General features: G+C 34.8%; 3 protein-coding genes across 3 annotated transcripts; all 3 read left to right on the top strand.

Moving 5' to 3' along the window:
• The first annotated feature begins 124 nt into the window (after positions 1–124).
• On the top strand, positions 125–6,826 carry LOC110711716 (amino acid transporter AVT1A-like). The gene is made up of 12 exons (XM_021890136.1): positions 125–1,248; positions 2,058–2,335; positions 2,999–3,213; positions 3,470–3,493; positions 3,577–3,757; positions 3,852–4,071; positions 4,173–4,308; positions 4,404–4,423; positions 4,534–4,679; positions 5,458–5,501; positions 5,674–5,736; positions 6,336–6,826. The coding sequence occupies exons 1-12, from the start codon at positions 1,064–1,066 to the stop codon at positions 6,426–6,428; spliced, it is 1,605 nt and encodes a 534-aa protein (XP_021745828.1). The 5' UTR covers positions 125–1,063; the 3' UTR covers positions 6,429–6,826.
• A 2,365-nt stretch (positions 6,827–9,191) lies between these two features.
• Positions 9,192–10,011, top strand: LOC110711546. The gene is made up of 2 exons (XM_021889958.1): positions 9,192–9,394; positions 9,498–10,011. Exons 1-2 carry the CDS (start codon positions 9,192–9,194, stop codon positions 10,009–10,011), a joined length of 717 nt encoding a protein of 238 aa, XP_021745650.1.
• Positions 10,012–12,488: 2,477 nt separating this feature from the next.
• On the top strand, positions 12,489–20,837 carry LOC110711504 (nudix hydrolase 16, mitochondrial-like). The gene is made up of 4 exons (XM_021889909.1): positions 12,489–13,054; positions 15,044–15,158; positions 18,843–18,926; positions 20,135–20,837. Exons 1-4 carry the CDS (start codon positions 12,948–12,950, stop codon positions 20,387–20,389), a joined length of 561 nt encoding a protein of 186 aa, XP_021745601.1. The 5' UTR covers positions 12,489–12,947; the 3' UTR covers positions 20,390–20,837.
• The last annotated feature ends 213 nt before the right edge of the window (positions 20,838–21,050 follow it).

Raw genomic sequence — 21,050 nt, forward strand, 5'->3', positions numbered from 1 at the left:
TAAGTTTCGCATTGTCAATCTTCATAGTTAAATTGACTTTATCAAAATGAAAAATGAAACAATTTAATTTATTATACTTTAACCCTCACGATTTTTTATTTTTTTTTGATATATTTGTGGGTCAAACACTTGAAATTAAGGGGAAGGTAAGAGAAATTTTACCCCCAAGCACCATCACTTGAGGAGATTCAAACTCCAAATTTTTAGTATTTGAGGTAAGACCTTTACAAAATTAGATCTCGTTTTGTTAAAGAATGTGGTCAAAGTGTACCACATCATTAATTTAACCAATTTTTACATTTTTGTGCATCTAGTGGTCTAAAATTTGGTGCAATTTTCTAAAATTTGGACTCCTTACCACTAAAGACATATGTGGATTGTGCCTCGTGTTGGTTCTTCGTTCCTTGGATTTGCTAGGATCGCCGGTTCATACTCGATCCTTGTTACATGTCAAGTTTGCCCAAGCACATGTCATGTATTATGCTATCATTTCAAATCATGTTAGGGCATATTGTGTCTTATCATGTTTTTCTGTCGTTATTTTTTTTTTTTAACATGCCAGGTTGTGCCATCCCATGGGCCAACCTGGCCCAATACTATCTTTACTTATCCCAAGGCCCTAGGAATGATACTCCGCAACTCCTAATTACATTCTTACATAGAGAATTTTACACCTCAGTCTAGAACATTACAAAGGAAATCATAAACCGAGAAAATCTCGGAAAACAAATGAAAACAGGGCACACTTCTTACCAAGCTATAAAAAGCAGAGCAAACACAAACATTACAACCCAACAACAATGGCTTCAACGGTCCAATCACACCAATAATCAAACTTCTTTCTAGACTCCTCTTTCACTTTCTCTGTCCTCCCATTTTGTCCATTTCTTTCTTTTTTGATTAATTTATCATTTTCATAATCATCGTCTCACCGCCTCTCTGTTTTTTTAACCTAAAAGATTGGAAAAAGTTTCAATCTTTATTCATAAATTAATAAAAAAAAACTTCTGGGTTCTTAATATTAAATTCTGGGTTTTAATTGCTGAAATTTGCAGTAGTTGTTATGGCGGGAAAAGATAGAGATGATACCCAGTTTGATTTGGAAGATGAACATGATTTAGAAGATAACAGGGTTAATAGTTGTAGCAGTGATGATAATGAAGATGATGATAATGTTGATTATGATAACAATGTTGATGATGATGAAGGTGAAATTTTTACCTCTCAAACTTGGCCTCAGAGTTTCAGGTAATTTTTTCTATTTTTCTGCATTTTTTTATACTGTAATTGAATAGTTGAGTTTATGATTGTTTAGAATAATTGTTTGATTATTTGAGATTCTCTCACTTTTAGCAATTCTAAAAAGGGTGCATAATTTTGAGTAATTAATTTGGAAAATTTGTGATTTTTTAAAATTCTATGTATTTTTAGCTAATTATTAAGGAATTTGAATGCACAATGAAATAAAAACAATCTAATTGTGTATAGATGAGTGGGGACTTGTCTCCATTAATTGTTGGGGGGATTAATTATATTTTGCCCAATTCAATTTTAGTGGCAAAAAAATTGGTTTGAACTTGTGGGGTTTTATTGGGGTGCTGGGCTTAATTTGTAAAATTTGTTTTATATGAACTATATGAGTAATAATTGTAGGTTTTGAATGTAGAAGTAGCCGAATCCAACGGAAGAGATTAAACAAATGTAGGCTTATAAAGAATTGATGTATAAGTTTGCTTCTTTGGTTTGTTTGAGTAGGAGTGATAGGATTATGATATGTACTTGCACTTCGTAGTTTGTACTATCTCCGTTCCTTTTTGTTGATTACGCTTTCTACTTTCGTCTGTGCCTTAATCTTGGTTTCACTTTTGCTTTTTTATTGTACTTTGATGGTTTTTATCTAATGATGAGTTAGGTTAATTTGATTTGTAACACTTGGTCACTATGGTTACTAGAATTAAATTGTTGTCAACTTGCTATATTTACTGTATAGGAGTAATTGTGTGATGGGAAGCGTTATATCTTCATAACTGCCTTTTGTGTTTTCATGTTTTCGATAGAGAGACAACGGATTCGTATACACTTGCTGCGTCCCCAGGGTTTGGACTGCTTGGTCGAACTCCTAGCTTGCTTAGCTTTCGCAGCAGAAGTAACATAGATGTTGATGGAAATAAGACTCCCTTGCTTTCTGAATATGGGAGCAGATACCAGAAAGAAGACTATGACAAGTTATCGAAAGTGCCATCGAGGATATCTGCATTAGGATCCTTGCATGAACATCTTGCTGGAGAGCTACCTATTGGTCAAGGATGCACTTTCACTCAAACTGTATTCAATGGTGAGAATACCTTTTTAATCTCTCTTTAAGATTGTGTTTAAAAATCCATAGAGCCTACCAACCCAACAGTGTATGTAAATGCTGTAAGAAAGTTTTTCATCTTTTTTCCCTGGAATATCCTGGAAAAGTACACAGGTTCTCTAGCTAATAATATTTGTGCACGACTAGACGTACTTGCATTTTTTTTTTCCTTTTCTGATTGAGTTTTTGCTTTGATTGAAATAAGCTCTCTTTTTTGTTTTTCAGTGAAACATCTAAATAGAGACTATAGTGTAAATACTTAGTACTAGATTCAAAGATTTGATCCTTTTTATCTTATCCTGAAAATCCCTGAAAAGTACTGATGAAGTACCTATATGAGGAATGTTCTTGCAGGCAAAAACTCTTTTCTAAAAGCAGCTTCCTTCACTAAAGTAAATGACATATGAATAGGATCAAGACTAAGTCGTATCCCTTAGGAAAGCCTATTTGATAAACTTTTGCATCAAAAATTAGATTCCGTTCAATCTAATATGGGCACGATAACTATTGCAATTCAAACGTCTAATTAAACTATTACAAGCTTTTATACCATGATCTTTAAATGACTGAAATTCTCAGATTTCAACTATAATTTTCCATTTTATAACAATCGAGTTCTCTTTAATGTTTGTTTTCTTGCAGGGATAAATGTTATGGCTGGAGTTGGGCTTCTATCTACTCCTTATACAATAGAAGAAGCTGGTTGGCTGAGCCTGGCATTCTTATTCCTCTTTGCTATGGTATGTTGTTATACAGCCTCGCTTATGAGATATTGCTTCGAAAGTAAAGCAGGGATTATCACTTATCCAGACATTGGTGAAGCTGCATTTGGAAAATATGGACGTCTATTCCTATCAGTGAGTTCCTTGATTGTTTACTGTGATATTAAATTCCTTCTCTCTCTCTCTCTCTCTCTTTTTTTTTTTTTTTTCCGGGAATTAGTAAGACCTCTATGAGTCTATGATATTGAAATTTGCTGGAAGATATTGTCGAGAGCATGACTATGTAAGTATACCCAACTGTTTTAGAATATGCTATTTGCTTCTGTGTTTCCTATCTTTGAGAAAGAAATATATAAACTAACCTAAATTATCTTTTTCATTCCCTCTGCAGATTGCCTTGTATGTGGAGCTATATGTAAGTGAAATTTGAGATTCTTATTACATCATGAACTACAGTTTTCCTTCAAAATTTTCTTAATGTTTATATGTTTTGTGCAGTCATATTGTGTAGAATTCATTATAATGGAGGGGGACAATCTTACCAGGCTATTCCCTGGGATGTCGTTAAGTTGGGGTGGCTTTTACCTTGATTCAACGCATGTGTTTGCATTGCTCACTGCCCTAATTGTTCTACCAACAGTGTGGCTGAAAAATTTACGCTTAATTTCTTACCTTTCAGGTAAGTTATCAATTTCTTCATGTCTAATACAGTTTTTATATGTGTTTTTACTTGGAATAACCCATATGGTATGCGGAATTTTTTCCCTGTGCAGCTGGTGGAGTTATTGCAACAGTGATGATTGTTTTTTGTGTTCTGTATCTTGGAACGGTGGATGGGCTTGGCTTTCATCACACAGGAAAACTTGTAAATTGGAGTGGCATGCCCTTTGCTATTGGTGTGTATGGATTCTGCTACTCAGGTCATTCAGTTTTCCCCAATATCTATCAATCAATGGCTGACAAGAAACAATTTACAGCAGCATTGATAACCAGGTATGGCGAAAGCTTATTACCTGTAGACTCAGAAGCAATATTTGGAGCTTTGTGGTTTTTATGTTTCTTGTTATTAATGTCTACTCCTACCTGCTGTGCAGTTTTGCTATATGTGTTTTGATATATGGAAGTGTTGCTGTCATGGGATTTCTTATGTTTGGCGAGGGCACTCTATCCCAAATCACTCTAAACATGCCAAAGGATTTGGTTGTTTCCAATGTTGCACTCTGGACAACTGTATGTGATAGATTTCATTTTTTTTTTTTTTTTAAATTATATTTGCCCAACATTCAAGTAGGAACACTTACAATTTTCTGTTTTCTTCTGTGCAGGTGATCAACCCATTTACAAAATATCCTTTTCTTTTTCTTTTTTTCATTAGAAGTCATTTCTTTGTTTACAGATATATATGATACATGCTGTCCTCTAGGACTTGTTTTGTGAATCCTTGACATCGTATACGTATGCATTATTGTTGAACCCACTAGCTCGAGGAATAGAGGAGCTGTTGCCAGCCCATATTGCTAACAGCAACTGGTGTTTCTTTGTTCTACGGACAAGTCTTGTTGTTTCCACACTTTGTGTAGCTTTCTCAGTTCCATTTTTCGGTATGTACTTTACACTGGGATTCAACTGTTAAAATTTTCTAATCCAGATCATGGTATAGTTTTGCTTTGAAGAATATAACTAAAGAAGAAACAGATTTTGTAAGCTGGAGTTAGATATGCCAGAAGTTGTCTTACTTTTTGTGGATCATGTCTTAACTCTTAGAAGATCATAGAAAAAAAGAGTGAAATAGGCTGAAAAGTTTTAATTGATACAAGACTGGTAACATCCTTGCACTCTGCAGTTTGGAAGAAGCCTTGCATCTTTTTCATTTTTCTCCCAATAAACTGACAACCTCTCTTTTGGTGAAACAGCTTAATTCTCAGTGCCTTTTTCTTTCTTCTAATTAAGTTGACTTAATTTTCCAATATGCTACCTTCCTCCCTCCAACATTAATAGTCTCATACTGCTTTGTATCACATATTCTTTTTTAGGATATTTGGTGGAAGTTATCACTTTTTTCTAGTTTACTAATGAGTAATGATTTAATATTGCAATATGCCACTACTTTAAGCTAGCAATGGGGAAGAATAAAAAAGGCACAATTGGACTTTTGTAAAATTAATCATAAGGATTGGGACAAGGTGACAACTAAGTTTACACGGAGGGTTTTGGAGATTTAGTTGCTCTAGTTTGTTATGGACGTCTGGTTAATATTTGATAACCCTATGTGTTAATGTTCTTTGTTTCTTTTTCTAATGTCTTTGATATCTTTTCAATGAAGTTTCCTGATATAAAATTTGGCCAGTATTCATTAATTGTCTTGTCTTATGGCTGCAGGTCTTCTGATGGCTTTAATCGGTTCGCTTTTGAGTATTCTTGTGGTAAGCATGCTCATATGTAGAGTACACACTATATTGAATCACATTGCAGTTTAATTTGGATATTGCCTTGGTGTTCTTCCCCTAGTTTACTTCTCATGCCACGTTGGATTCTGATTAGCATGCTATGAACCTATGCTTATGAATATTGTTCATGTGTCCTTTTGTGATGCAGGCTGTAATCTTTCCAGCTCTATGCTTTTTAAAAATTATGGAAAAGAAGGCGACAAAGATGCAGGTTTGCCAACACAATCTATTTTGCTTATTTGTGGAGATTGTGGAGTGTTATTGTCATTAGATATTGTGAGGCTTACGTTACTTAGTCATGGTCTGAAAAGAGAGGAAGAGTTGTTTTTTCATTAACCTTACTTCGTACGGGGGCAAAAGAGTTCAGGAAATTGACTAAAACTAGACAATCATGCTTGTTCAAACTTCCATACGCATCAGAGGATCCTATGCCTTCCGTTGTTGCAGGGTTATTCAGCAACCACTCTTCTTCACAATGGTGGGCACAGGATTCCTTGTTGCACAACAAACCAACAGCTGGTTGCTTTCTTAGTGATTGCGCTTAATTAACCTTTTGTTCCTTTCACTGGAAAATCATGTTGAGGTAGAATTTACAAGGAGATGACAAATCAGTAAAAAGGAAAAAAAAAAAAAAAAAACGGATATAACTTTTGAGGTTAAAAAAGCGCGTGTCTAAGGATCTTTCAACACAAATGAAGATGAATGTTAGCTTACAGACAGCTTATTTACCTGATTTTTTTTTTTTTTTGTTTTCAAGGCTGGTTTTAGTTTCTCATTGTACTCATCCTCGTTTCTTTTCTTTACTTTTAGGTGATAATAAGCACTGCCATTGTCGTGTTGGGTGTTGTCAGTGGAGCCTTGGGGACGTATTCTTCAGTGAAAAAGATTATCAGGAGTTACTGATGCATTGATATGATGATATGACTACTGACTCCAGTTTTGGCTTGCCAGAGGGCTTTGCTTCAAAATTCTTTAAAAATCTTTTGTTGCTCACAAAAGATACATGTATCCGTACATAAACTCAGAAAATCTTCTATAGTCTTTTACAGATTGGGGGTAAGGCTGCATATAGTGGATCCTCCTCGAGCCCTGCCTTAGTGGATTACAACTAGGTGTGGGGGTGGTGGACTGGTGATTGTGGTTGTGGTTGTGGTTGTGGTTGTAGTTGTGGTTGTTGTCATTGTTGTTGTTGTTGTTAACTTGTGTCGTAAACTTATAGAAAACTAGAAAGTATACTTTTGACACTGCTGGCTACATCTCTTGGTGGAATAAAGTTGAGCTTTCGGGCACATTCATATGCTTACAGATTTTTCGCGTACAATGTCTAGTATGGTATAAGAGCACCCACAATGAGTAACTCACTAACCTCCCCACACCACTCTCTCTCATATTTTGGGGTAGCTCACCATTGTAAATGGTGACTTGTGAGTTACTCACCTCATGAGGCACTTCTCTCTTCCAGGCCATCCTTGGACCGTGTGCATCAAGTTCATTATTTTAATTTTTTTTTGCCTTCTAATTGTGTAACACGACGTCGGTTTTGTAAGAAAGTACCTGATATCTGATGTTGCGTCAGTACCAAAACAGACACTTGGTTACTATTTGAATTTTGTAGCCGTTAGCTATTTGCATGAACATTTGCCAATAATTTGTATAGTTTTATAAGAGTTAAATATTTTATAACGGTAATAAAAAAAATTCTACATTGCTTTTAAAAAAAAATAAATTACCGTTGAGATTGTAATAATTTTATCTATAAATAGAGTCTAATATTGACATATTTTTTCACAACTAAATTTTTACCCTCTCTTATTAACCCACAACATTTAATTTTCACATTGTCTAAATCCAAAAAATAATAACCCTACTTATGGATCCTAATAATCCAAATATGGGAAATAATTTCTACTCCCCAAACAATCCAAATTACCAAATGAATTTCAATTCTCCAAATTTTCAAGCTAATTTTCAATTTGACCCAAATACCCTTTCTAATCCAAATGTTCAAAGAATGTTATATTATAACATTCCTAATCGGCCAATAATGTCTCCAAATCAACAATTTTCTAACCGATTCCCATAGCAATTTCCAAACCAATTTCAATAACAATTCGTGCATCAATTTCCCCGGAATTATTCATCTGGTGCAACGTTTCCAATGTCTCAACATTTTGTTAACCAACTAGATAATAATCCAGCAACTCCCGAGGGTGATGGAAGTAGTAACAAAACTCCTCCCGAAATCAATGCTACTGATGATGACAATGATGATGAAGAGGTTGACGTGGTAGATCCAAAAGAGAGTAACAACGCTTCCAGTAGTAAGTGGGGAGCATAAAAAGACGATGCACTTGTATCCTCTTGGATTCATTGTGCACTTGATGATCCAACGAAGGCGAAAGATCAGACTTTGAGGGATATGTGGAAAGGTATATATGATTTGTATGAGCTAGCTAGGGTAGAAAAGCCTTCTATCATCCAACGTAGAACTTTGAGGGCTATGAAAGGTCGATGGGGTAGAATTAACAAAGAATTAAACGAGTGGGTCGGTTGCTACGCAGCAGCACAACGTAGAAATGGTAGTGGTACCAACAAACACAATGTCATGACTGATGCTCAAGAAATGTATAGAGCAACACAAAATGGAGCACGATTCACTTTACTCAGTGTATGGGAAGAGTTGCGTAATTGTGATAAATGGAGGCCAACAAACAAGTGCCGGAAACCAGTGAAAGTGATAGCTCCAAAAGATCAGAACCAGATACTCCTACAGATGACGGAAGACGTGGACGACCCGATGGGGTGAAAATGGCTAAAAGAAAAGGTAGATCAGTTGCTAGTTCTGGAATTAATAGTTTAGATTCGTTCACCCAAGCCCTATTAGAGATGAATATGATGAAAGGGCAATACTTAAATGTTGATGAGAAACGAGCAGATGTAGCAAAACAAATGCTGGATTATCAAAAGGAGCGAGATATTATGAAGAGACAGAGAAAAGAGGAGAAGAAGAGGTTCAAATTATTCAGTGTTCTACTTGCAAAATCACACCTCACCGAAGATGATGAAATCTTCTTCAGAAATTAAAAGAGGAATTTAGCCATCTCTTAGGCTAGTTTGAGCGTCTTTTAAGTTAATTTAAGCTTAAATTTGTAGTTTGTCTTCAGTTATGATGTTTAGTTTATTAATTTGTAATGTTATGGTTATATCCTTTAATGTTGTAATGCTTTTATTATTTATTTAAGGAGTGTTTTAATTAGTTATTGTTATATCCCTTAATGTTGTAATTCTTTCATCTTCTAGAATGGGATGTCAGACATTAGTTGTAATTGGATGGCAATATGAGAACATTATCAATAATATTATCTACTAGATTACCGTGTGCACATACAATGAATCGTAATTGGATAGAAATCTAATCCTTTATCCAAAATCTAATTGTCTAGAGTTGTGTGCATTAACTTTAATTGCTATTGGATGGAAATCTGGATATCTCATCAGAAATCTCATCTTCTTGAGTTGTGTGCCCATATATCTTATGAATTTCTATATATAGTAGTTTACCTTTGTAGTTAATACACGCAAATAAAAATATCTTTTGTTAACAAAATAAAAACCTAAGTCTAAACACTACTTTCTACTTTCCATTTGTTTTTTTTTTCCTCAAAAATGGACTTTGATTCAAATTCATCTAATTCATCAAGTTTAGGAGTTTTTGAATATATGGTGAACGATTATGTTGAGTGGAATGAATCAATTACTCAGCGACGTAAAGAAGATGAATTGATTGAGGAAGCAACCAATTCCGCTGTTGTCCCTCTTGTGACCTCATCTTTTCAAGTCCCATCCACTCATGCTGTGAAGAAAAAAAGGTAGTATGTACCAAGAGACCGTGAAGATGCTGACTCAAGGCTATACAATGACTACTTTAGTCCACAACCACTTTACAATGACACTATGTTTCGTTGAAGCTAGATTTCGCATGCGTAAACATGTTTTCCAGCGCATTGTTACAAAATTAAGTGAAAGAGATGTATACTTTCAACAAAGGCCTGACGCTACCGGAAGACTCGGTGCATCTGCATTACAAAAATGCACTGCAGCTATTAGGATGTTGGCTTATGGTTCAGCAGCTGATGCAGTTGACAAATACCTCAAAATTGCAGCAAGTACAGCTAGAGAATGTCTTGGACACTTTTTCGAAGGGGTTATCTCAAATTTTGGACAAGAATATTTGAGGAGGGTGACACCCACAGATGTAAAACGACTTCTTCGTGAAAGTAATGTTCGTGGATTTTCTGATATGTTGGGGAGCATTGATTGTATGCATTGGGAGTGGAAAAATTATCCACGTGCTTGGAATGGAATGTATCAAGGAAGAAGTAAAACAACAACCATCATTTTAGAAGCAGTTGCGTCGCAACACTTGTGGATATGGCATGCTTTTTTTGGCACACCAGGTTCCCTCAATGATATAAATGTCCTTTAACGGTCACCAATGTTTGATGATATTGTGAAGGTCGAGCCCCACAAGTTAGTTTCAATGTCAACGGAAATACATATCATATGGGATACTATCTTACAGATGGTATATATCCAAAATGGGCAGCATTTATCCCAACAATCAAGCTTCCACAAACCGCTAAACAAAGATTATTTACACAAAAGCAAGAAAGTTATCGCAAAGATGTTGAACGTGCCTTTGGAGTGTTACAAGCTCGATTCGCTATAATACGCCAACCAGCTCTCGCATGGTCAACATAAATCTTATGGAAAATTATTATGGCATGTATTATCATGCATAATATGATTGTTGAAGATGAACGAGAAAGTTATTTGCATTATGATGCATCTGAATTTATCTCTGACCAACCTCAAAATGTTGGCGAATCATCAAATCAAGGTGACAACGAACCATTCATAGTGAGACGTGGAAGATTAGACAAACTAAGTTTAGCGGGTTATATGGCAAATAGAAATAATGTACGAAATAGTGAGACTCATATGTCATTGAAGAAAGACTTGCTTGAACATATATGGCGTCACTTTGGTAATGAATGATGGTAACTAGTAGTCGGAGAAAGCTTTTTATTTTTTAGGATATTTCTGTTGTTATGTTTTTTCTTATTATTTTTAATCCAATAATTTGATTGTAACATTGTTGTTTTAATTTATATAATAATTTAATGTATGTTTAATAATTTTGAAACTACTCATGCTCAACAAGACTAATTTAATAGTTTTTAGATATAATAATTAAAACATAAGGTCATTAATTAGTTATTATTGTAGACATTAATTATATTATTAAATTAAGTAGTGACCACTTTAATAATTAAAAGAATTGAATTTGTTAACATTAAATCACTATAATAATAATAATAATAATAATAATAATAATAATAATAATAATTGGTGAGGGTATTGATAAAAGTAGGAAAGAGAATTGTGGGGTAACTCACCTTTGTAGAAAAAATTAGAAGAGTGACTTACAATGGTAACTCATATTAGTGGAAAATGATGTGGAGATGATGTGGAGTAAAAAAGTAAAAAAGAGAAAATGGTGAGCTAGCCCACCAATGTGGGTGCTCTAAGTGAAAACAAGACTTCACTTGAGAACGGGATCATTGAATATAAGCTTTTCGTTTTAATTTTTTTTTTTGGTGTGTAGCTCAATTGTGTTTTTTTAAACCAATTTGGCCTAATAAACGTTTGGCACAAAAAAAAACATTTGGCAAAAAGCTCATAACATAATAGAAGAGCAATGGAATACCCCATCTTTAAGTGAATTTGTCACTCCTTTGTTTCCTTTTACTTCATACTATTTTGCTCCAATGGGATGTAGTCACTTTTTGTAATTTTTGGTTGATAGGAGTTGATAAGAGAGAAAAGTGGTAGTGTTAGATTTAGTGGTTGTGAGATGTGGTCTAATTATTTACAACCAAAAATAGTATGGGGCTAAAGTAAAGGGTCGAACTATATGGGAAAATGGGGCAAATATTTAGGGACGGTGGGAGTATTATGCATCTTTAATCCTTCATTTGACAATTTCGGTGGCTTAGTGTACGCTGTTTAAAAGGAGAGAAGTAAGATGATGTCTAAATGTAGAGAGATGAGTGTTTAGTTTGTTATAATTGTAAGTTTGTAACCAAAATTCTTTGGAGGTTAGGGTTTAATGTTAACTTTGTTATCATTAATTCATTATGATAGAATATGAAAATATTTCTCTTCTACTTCCAAAATCAATAAAAGATGAATAATTTATTTCATGTTTGCCATTCAAAAAATAAATAAATAAATAATAAATAAATAAATTATTTCATGTTTGGGTTTGCTTTTAAAGTCTACGTACACATGTTTATAATCCTGCTTTATTCCATTTTCACCTCACATTAATGCAAATAAAATAAACTAGAAGTGGAAATGTAAATCATCTCATATCAAATTTGTGTTCTTGTTAAATAATAAAAAATCTTTAGTAATAACTTAATTCATTTAATTAAATGAGTCAAAATGCTTGACATTGATTAACCTAATATAATTAGTTAATGATTAGACATGTAGAGTATGTAGACTCACTTACCTATTTTAATCATCTTTATTAGAGATGTCAATAATCGACCTGACTCAACCTAACTAAATCTAACTCGAAAATGATCTGATTTAGATTTTGACTTGTATGGACATTGTGTTTTAACATAACTCCAATAAAAAAAAAAGACTTGACCTGCCTAGACCCAACCGAATATGACCTAGTAACCCAAATTGACACTTCTATGTGTGTTATTATGTTCCATATGTCGACCATTGTATCAATAGATGTTTAAATAATCATTAATGTGCTTTCATATTAAACTCGTGACGATTTAATTCATTGTGCTAATCTTAAAGTTCATATTTTCTATACTTAATTTAGGTTAAGAGGTTATAGTCTAGTACGTCTTGTGTTCGCCTCGTATCGTAGTGTGTTTTTGTATGGTTTAGAATCCACCACCTTTTTTCACACAAAGTTTGTTCTTAATTTTTGGTTCTTGGGGTTGTGGGCGACAGAAATTAGAACCTACCTCCCTTTTTCTTCCCTCTGTCCACAATGTAATCTGATTGTTAACCGACATCTCATCATCATCCCAACCCCCCTTTTTTTCAATTTCCCCTTCTTACTATTTCCTCTCTCTTTCTGCGGAATAACCGCGAAAGAGAACAACCCCTTAACTGTTTGTATTATCCCTCCCTTTTTTGTTTCAGAATTATGAGGAACAATGCATTTTTTGCATTCAGAATCATAATTTAGGCAAATAAATTCATGGGTATTTCTGGGGTTTTCTTGAAATTGATTGATTCGTTGATTAGTTGATTGATTGCAGGAATTTTTGTTGTTTTTATTTTAAATTACTTGGTTTTAGAATAGGATGAGATTCATAAAAGATGGGGTCTGTTGGATGTTGTGAAAAACAAGGAAAAATGTCTGAATTGGTAGCACGCACTGGTCGACAACAGCAACGCTATGAAGATGGCTGTCGTCTTGTTGCTGGGTATTTTCTTCTTTCATACAATTTTTATGCTTTTAGTGTAGTTTATGCAGAATAATCATATAAATGTTTCCATTTTTGTGTATTATTATTGTCAATTTATTTATTATGTGGATGTCGACTAGTTTAGTTGGTACAATATCGGGATGCTAATCTTGACTTGAAATCGAATCCTGTCTATATTGCTATCATTCCGGTCTCTCTGTACATAAGAAAAGGAATTATGTTATTTTGTTTTTTTGGTCAAGTCTTTTTTGGGTCAAGTGGCTGATAATTGTTTCAATGCTCTTGATTTGTTTTAATGATTATGGCTGAATGGTATTTAATCTTTTTTATTATAAAATGAAAAGGGGTTGTTAGAATGTTAGTACATAATTGTCATTGCTAGAATTGGTCAAGCTATATGGTTATTGGTATATAACAACTCGTATGGAATAGTGCTTAGAATTTCTTTCATTTCTGTCATTAAATTGAATTCTTTGGGAAGATGTTCAAGTCTTTGATTTTGGGACATAAAATTGGGGAGGTTGATCACGTTTTTAAACAATGATTGCATTTGAAGCTGCTAAAGGTTTGTCTTGCAGCCATATCGAAAGTTGATGTTTAATGAGGTTTTGAGCACTCAGTTGGGATTTTTTGCTGCCTGGACCCTAATTAAGGTGTTTGTGTTTGGTTGCTCTGTAATGTTTTGAGAAAAGAGTAGTGCAAATGTGAAATTCTTATGTTGTTGGCTAACGTGGAATGATTTTAAGCAAATATCCTAACAACATCTCCTGAGTATGAATTCATTGTGTGTCAGGTTTGGAGAGGTTTTTATTTTCACATCTTTACCCCATGCTGTTTAGAAGTAATCGAAAGATTACCTCAAGGTTTTTTTTTTCCAAGAGATCTTTTGAAAAATCAAATAGATTTTTCTTTATTGGTAGTAGCACAAGCTTCCATTTCTAAAAGATGGACTAGCTAGCTGTCACACATATTAACCTTTCTTTTTCGTTTTTGTGGACTGCCAATATGAGAAGTGAGAGAGAAAAGAGGGGGGGGGGGGTATTAATAAGGACTGCCCATAATTCTCTTACAATTGGTAAGCACATTCAAAAGGTGGGGCCTTTTTTTTTAGGGGGGGGGGGGGAGTTGGGGCTGCAACATCCTTGAGCATGTCATGCTCTTAGTTTGAGCATATTGAAAGTGTATGTTTAATAAGGTTTGAGACTTTGATTTGAGCAATATTGCTCAGTTTGGTTTTTTGCTGGACCCTAATCAAGGTGTTTGTGTTTGGTTGCTCTAAATGTTTTGAGCAAAGTGCAAATGCCAAATGCTTATGCTGTTTGCTAACGCATAACGATTCTAAGCAAATCTCAACATCTTTGGAGTATGAACTCATTGTGTGTCGGGTTTGGAGAGGTTTTTTATATTCACATCTTTACCCTAGACTAGTTGGAAGTAGTGGAAAGATTACTTCAAGATTTTTTATAAGAGCACTTTTGAAAAACAAAATAGATTTTTCTTTATTGGTAGTAGTTGTAGTCTTGTAGACTAGTAGCACAAGGATTTATCTCTAAAACAATGACTAATTGTCACACAAATTTACCTTTCTTTTTCAATTTTGAGGATTGGCAACATGAGATGAGAGAATGGGGGGTTGAAATAAGGGCTACAAATGATTCACTTGTGATTGGTAACAACATACAAAAGGTGGGCTTTTGTGTGTGTGCGTGTGTGTGGGTGGGGGGGGGAGGGCTGCAACATGGATCCTTGAGCACGTCATGCTTTTGGTAAGCTTTGGATAAGGCATGTTCTTGCTTGATCTCAACCCCCCCCCCCAACACACACACACACACACACACACATACACACGCGAACAAACAATTAAAGAGATCTTAAGTTCACCTCTTGTACTCTTATATGTAGGACATGCTGAAATTTAGTATTACCTTTTTACATGTTCTCAATAGTCAGGAGAATTGCACAATTTAACTATAAATTTATTTGCAGGTGTATCCCTTTTAGATATAGAAATTCTGAAGAAAGTGATGGAACAGATTCTGAGAAGATTGTGGAAGTGCTTATGATCAACTCAACTAGTGGACCAGGTCTTCTGTTTCCTAAGGTGATTTTGTTGACACTTTCTTGGTTTAACTTGAATTTTGGGGGATCTGGAGATGGCAACACTAATGCATGATTTGCATCTAGTCATAAAGATGGGTGTTTCCTTTGATTCCATTTCTCCTTAGTTGTGAATCTGTCATTACAGCCCCCATGTAAACTTTTTACAATGATATTGAGCCACTTGATGAGGAAACAAGTTATGCAACAATGATTTTACTACTTAGTATGTAGCTAGATGACCAACTTTGTCTCTGTTACTTGACCATATCATTTATATCTTTCCCAAAGCCACTCTGTTTAAGAATGTTCTACTATTAGGCTAACCCTTCCTTTCTAATGTCTTAATGAAATGACTTCAGTTTATAGGTTCATTATGGTGGAATAGCTAAGCATTTATTATGGTGGAATAGCTAAGCATTTAAGGAAAGACTTGTACAAATACATTTCTATAAGAACCCCCATGGGCACTTTGCCTTAGATAACTGGTATATCTAAGCCTCCGCACCAACATAGAAAGCTTATTAACCTTCATTGAAAGTAGTTACAGGAGCTTATGAAGTACATTATGCTGAAAAGAAGATGTGAAAATTGATGCGAATAGGAATTTTTCATGTATACAATAGAGTGTTGGCCATGAGTGATGAACATTTATCCATCTTGGCACAGTCTCTACTTACTCTCTATTACTTGATGCCTAAGAGTATGTACTTTGGTCTCTCTTTCTCTTTCTCAACCCAAAAAACCCCGACGATGGTCACTGTCTCTCCATGGAGATCCACCAAAGTGCAGCCCTTAAAATATTGGAGAGCCATGGACACGCGTCATACAACGAAGGGGTAGAACTAGCTGTCCTTGAAATTTGGTGGCTCCTGCAAAGCAAAGTCTCTCTCCATAGATAGGCGCTCAAGAATCAAGATACAACCAGGTTTCCCATTGTTGGGGTAGATCTAGTTGTCATTTTTTGGAGATACCCTTGGAAAGCTCCTCCAAGTCACCCATTGAACACTCTTATGGATTGAGGTTCACAACTATTAGATAAACAAATCATGAAACTTATTTTGGTCTTTACTTATATATTGGGGGATAGGGAAATGTGAGACAGTGAGAGATTTGGTGGCATAGGTGAATTTATCTGCTTCGAAGCACTTCATTCTTTGAATCACCTGTGCGTCTGAAGGAATTTAAATGATGAATAAAAATCAGTGTCATGGACTGGAAGCTTGAAGATAAAAAATAAGCGAAAAAGATTATTATTCTTAGGTTTAAACTTGAATATAGATGTAATTGAAGGTTGGTTAATAATGTAATATTAAGAAGAGAAGTTCGGAAAAAATTGAATCATTTTTTTGAGTGATACAATTTCAGGACTTCAAGTGACCTGGTACTTCCAAACTAAGCAACTATAACCACAGTAAAGTCTTTATTCATTCTCTCTCCTTGTTCCCTTTTTTTTAGATATGTTCTGATTTTTTTTCCCCTCAACTCTACTTATTCCCTAAGTTATCTATAGTCCACAACTTATAATGTCATTTTATTACAACCAGCTTGTCTTTGGGTATCTGCTGGACAACTGAAATGTATTTTGAGCTGATTCGATTTTGTGCTTGTTATTGTGATTAGCCATGAAAAGTTTTGAACTAGGGCATGGCATGGTTCCTGTATCCTATGGATTTTTGAAAGGCTCTTAATATGATGAAGATAATGGGCATGGAAACTGTGTGTTAAGGGCATGACATAGTGGCTTCCATTTTGAGATGATCTTCCTTGAATGTTTCTTGCAATGTTTATCATCATAATCCTGGTTGTTAGGAGAGTATGACTATTGGTCCATTCATGGTATTAAAAATGCGGTCTTCTCCTTTGTAGTTGCTCAACACTAATTCACTGGTATTGGAGATCTCTGTGTATCACAGCAGCTTGTCATTTCTCAGTGGTCAGAGTAATTCATATATCTTTAAAGTAGAAGTTCTGATAATTTCTCTAATTATTACTCTTTACATTTATTTTGTATTCCCTATATTCTCCAAGTTAGGAATATTCTTTCCGGCTGGGAGCCCAAAAGGAAGAGTCTTGGCCAAGGATATGGAATGAACATGATGAGAACAATGTATTATAAGGACTAATAAACCACTAAAATGCTAGGGTAGATATAGTATTCGCTTAAGTTGGCAAATTTGTAACTTTTCGGCTATACTCATTTTTACAGACCTGTTTCCTGGAGGTCAATGTACCTTTCATTTGTGGGGATTTCCATGTATTAGTTATCTAGTTTGCTGCAGGGGTTTTGTTTGCTTATTTAGGAGTATATGCCCTTTTATGTGCTAAATAAGTGCTGAGTTGCTTGCTTCTAAATTTTAGATGGTGTCTAAGTAATGTGCTCATGTGTTCTCTCTAATTTTTCTGGTTTACTTTGCAGTTGCAAATAGCAAATACTACCAGTAAATTGTCTGCACACATTAATGCCCTTGGGTCTCAGTAAATTTATGTGTGTGAATGGCACCTTCTAGTTTAGTTTTACATTATGTTTTGATTGATAATTGAGTGTTAACTAGCACTCTTTCGAAAGTCGTTGTGGCTCATAGGGTAAGAATATGCATGCCTTTGATCAAACTCCCCTTTTCTGTTCCAGTCTTCCTGGTGATCTCTGTATTACTTGAGAAGTGAGGATGCCATAGAAGGGGTAGCCAAGATTAGACCTATTTTTTTTCTTCTTGGGGGATTTTTTTCCCCCTCCCCCTCCTCAAAAAAAAAAAATAGAAAAAGGATTGGAAAGGGCCATCATTTGTCTTTCTTATGTACAATTGATGAAGAAAGATAATGGAATTCCGGGGGCTTTGGGAATTGAACCTTTGGTTCAATATTATTTTATCCAATTTAAAAGGTATGGATTGCAGATTACTATTGGTCTTTCTCATGATATTATGAGTCAAAGTTGTGCATTGGCAAACATGGAAATCAAAGCCGTAACTTGTAAGCAATAAGACGCAGAGGAAATATATAGAAGTGGGTGGCAATTGCAGAAGTATATAAAGAATCATCTATTTAGTTTCTACCGACTTGGATCATAGTAATGTATAGAATTTGGAATTTTTTCTTTTCATCTTCATCTACCAATAAACCAATAATGTACTAGTATATTTCTTATTCATATATAAATAGCATTTGCGGGGACTTCCTTGCCTGTCTTTCTCTATACCTATGGTTTCTTTCAACTAACAGGCTGGTAGTCATCAATGAAGAAAGATTGGTGTTTTGACATATTGATTAAACTCATGTCTATCTAGTGCATTTGATGATTTTTTAGCCGACGTGGAACTCGCTATAATATTGTTATATTGTCACTGCTCAGCTGGGACATTGTATGTTTACCTGAATTAAATTATTTTGAGTAGAAGCTACCTTCTCTGCTCTAGATTTCTATTATGGAAAGTGACATCTATGCAGCACTTTTTTTTTTTAAACATATTATAGAGGTTCCTAGTTGCCAAATATTTCGATTCTTTTTTATGAATGTGGTTGATGGTGACTTGGAAGTTACCCTTTTCTGGTGAATTTGAGGTCTGTTTCAGGTTTTGCTGACTGTAAGATTTGGTTGCTAAAGTTCAAAATATTGCACTTAAATCTTAAAGAGCATTTTTCTAATTATACCTTTGCTTAAATTTTTTATTACTTTGTCAAAATCTAGGGTGGTTGGGAGAATGATGAAACTGTAGAGGAGGCAGCAAGGCGTGAAGCAATAGAAGAGGCTGGTGTCAAAGGCGACATATTGGTTAGGACTTTTAATTTTGTTTAAAATATTCTGGTATTCTTCCAGATAATTTGGATTGTTTGCATTTTTCATTTCTGAAAAGTTAGAATATTCTGGTATTCTTGCAGATAATTTGAATTGTTTGCAGTAGAAGAGGCTGGTGTCCTATGCTTTTGCTTTTTTAAAAAAAAAACTTTGGTGTATTTATCACCTGAAACTCTTGCTTTTGAAATCAATGACTATCATTTGGGAATTTTAGGGCTTTGGGTTTGTTGTTTGTACTAAAATATAAATATTAGTGATGTGATTATCTTGAAGCAATAATTAGTTATATTGGCTCCCAACAAATGTTGTTCATACTTCATATTAATGTTGCAATATATAGCTATTTTGGCTCCAAACAACTCTAGGCTTTTTTTTTATTCCGTCTTGTTTTTAATATTCTCTTATTGGTGCTAGTTGATAAATCTCTCAGTTATTTTGGTCCTCACTATTGATCTTAGTGCCAATATTATTGTTCACAGAGCTGAATCAGCTAACAACTGGCTATTCTTGAACTTTGAATTGTGAAGGACAACTAAATATCTCAGTGAACTATACTCTTTTATCTTTGACAATAAGGATGTTAGATGATCCTTTACAGTCTTGGCTTTTGCCTTTCTGTATCGCACAATGTTTTATCATATAAAAACCTCTAGGCAACTACATAGCCATATAGGTAAGCCATCATATGTCTAGGCTATTTGTATGGGGTATAGTGTTGTATTACTTTGCTATATATGGATTATTTTAAAGAGGCTTTTGAAGCTGTCATGTCATACATCAGAAATAAATACATTAATTAAACCAAAAAAAGAAGTGCAAAAGTTTCTAGACAGAGTGTCTACCTCTAAACCAATTTCTTTTCCTGAAAACTTATGCTTGTGGGTCACTCTGGCATTTTAAGAATTTTAACTCTGTGACTATACCATTTTACTGACTTCTGCGATGTCCAAAAATTTATGCTCTTTTAGAACAGTCTCTATTAGATGATGCCCTTTCAGAACAATCTCTATTAGATGATGCTCTTTCAGAACAGTCTCTATTAGATATTAAATCTGCAGCTTTCATCTTCCCCCCCCCCCCCCCCCCCCCCCCCACACACACACACAAGTTTATACATACAGAGCCAAAGTATATAAATTTTGTTGGACTTTCTTGTTCTTTAAAAGGCTTCTCTCATTTCCCAGGATTGTTTGGGTTACTATGACTTTAAGAGCAAAACCCTGCAAGATGATTTCAGCCCGGAAGGTTTATGCAAGGCTGCTATGTTTGCATTGCTTGTGAAGGAGGAGCTGGAGTACTGGCCAGAACAGAGTACACGGCAGAGGAGTTGGTTAACCATACCCGAAGCTCTAGATTGTTGCCGGCACCCATGGATGCGACAAGCCCTTGAAGAAGGTTTCATGAAGTGGCATGCCAGTAGAACAACAGGCAGCGAGTAAGAAAGTGATGTATTGCCGCACAGAAACTGAGGGACTTGGTTCAAGAGAGAATTATGTTGCCAAGACAGCTTTTCTGCCTTCTTGTTTCTTCGTTGCTTCTGGTTGTTGAGTTGCGAAAGATGGTAATTGGTGTGCGTCTTTTAGGGTTTTGACATGGTTGTTTAGATTTCATTCTCAGGATTTCTTTAGGCGTTTTTGTCTCCGAGAAGAGGTTGTTTTTCATCATCTTCTTTTTCATTTTTGGCTCAACTGACTTCTTTGACTTGTTTAAAATTACAGGGAAAAGGCATGCTTTTGAGCTCTCCCAACTGTTTTTAGAACTGTTCTGATTTCCATAAGCAACTGTACATTGTGAAAATTACTATGGAGATTATACAACACTAATTGTTCTCCTTTTTGTGACCTGTTTGTTTATCACATTGATAATGACTTGATTATGATTTGCAAATGATTTTCCCACCATCTTTTATTAATCTTTTTACTTATTGTAGAACAACGTTAAAGGAAACTATTGATTGAAAAGAGTGGGTATCTAATGCGAAGTACTACTATATTTTAATAACAAACTTTTTGGGAAGTTTAGAGAAAACCGCTCTATACTTTTTATTTTTTAGGATTACTCATTTCATTTTTCACCCTAGTCAATGGATACCTAAACAGC

The sequence above is a fragment of the Chenopodium quinoa genome, unplaced genomic scaffold (assembly GCF_001683475.1).
Source record: "Chenopodium quinoa cultivar QQ74 unplaced genomic scaffold, ASM168347v1, whole genome shotgun sequence".
In the NCBI taxonomy this organism is placed as follows: domain Eukaryota; kingdom Viridiplantae; phylum Streptophyta; class Magnoliopsida; order Caryophyllales; family Amaranthaceae; genus Chenopodium; species Chenopodium quinoa.

Excerpts from the sequence above, each read along its gene's own strand:
- LOC110711716 (XM_021890136.1), top strand. The coding sequence starts at position 1,064 with ATGGCGGGAAAAGATAGAGATGATACCCAGTTTGATTTGGAAGATGAA. Across the intron at positions 4,072-4,172 it reads ACAGCAGCATTGATAACCAG|TTTTGCTATATGTGTTTTGA; the intron begins GTATGGCGAAAG and ends CCTGCTGTGCAG. Across the intron at positions 4,309-4,403 it reads ATGTTGCACTCTGGACAACT|GTGATCAACCCATTTACAAA; the intron begins GTATGTGATAGA and ends TCTTCTGTGCAG.
- LOC110711546 (XM_021889958.1), top strand. The coding sequence starts at position 9,192 with ATGGACTTTGATTCAAATTCATCTAATTCATCAAGTTTAGGAGTTTTT. Across the intron at positions 9,395-9,497 it reads CATGCTGTGAAGAAAAAAAG|ATTTCGCATGCGTAAACATG; the intron begins GTAGTATGTACC and ends CGTTGAAGCTAG.
- LOC110711504 (XM_021889909.1), top strand. The coding sequence starts at position 12,948 with ATGGGGTCTGTTGGATGTTGTGAAAAACAAGGAAAAATGTCTGAATTG. Across the intron at positions 13,055-15,043 it reads GGCTGTCGTCTTGTTGCTGG|GTGTATCCCTTTTAGATATA; the intron begins GTATTTTCTTCT and ends ATTTATTTGCAG. Across the intron at positions 15,159-18,842 it reads CAGGTCTTCTGTTTCCTAAG|GGTGGTTGGGAGAATGATGA; the intron begins GTGATTTTGTTG and ends GTCAAAATCTAG.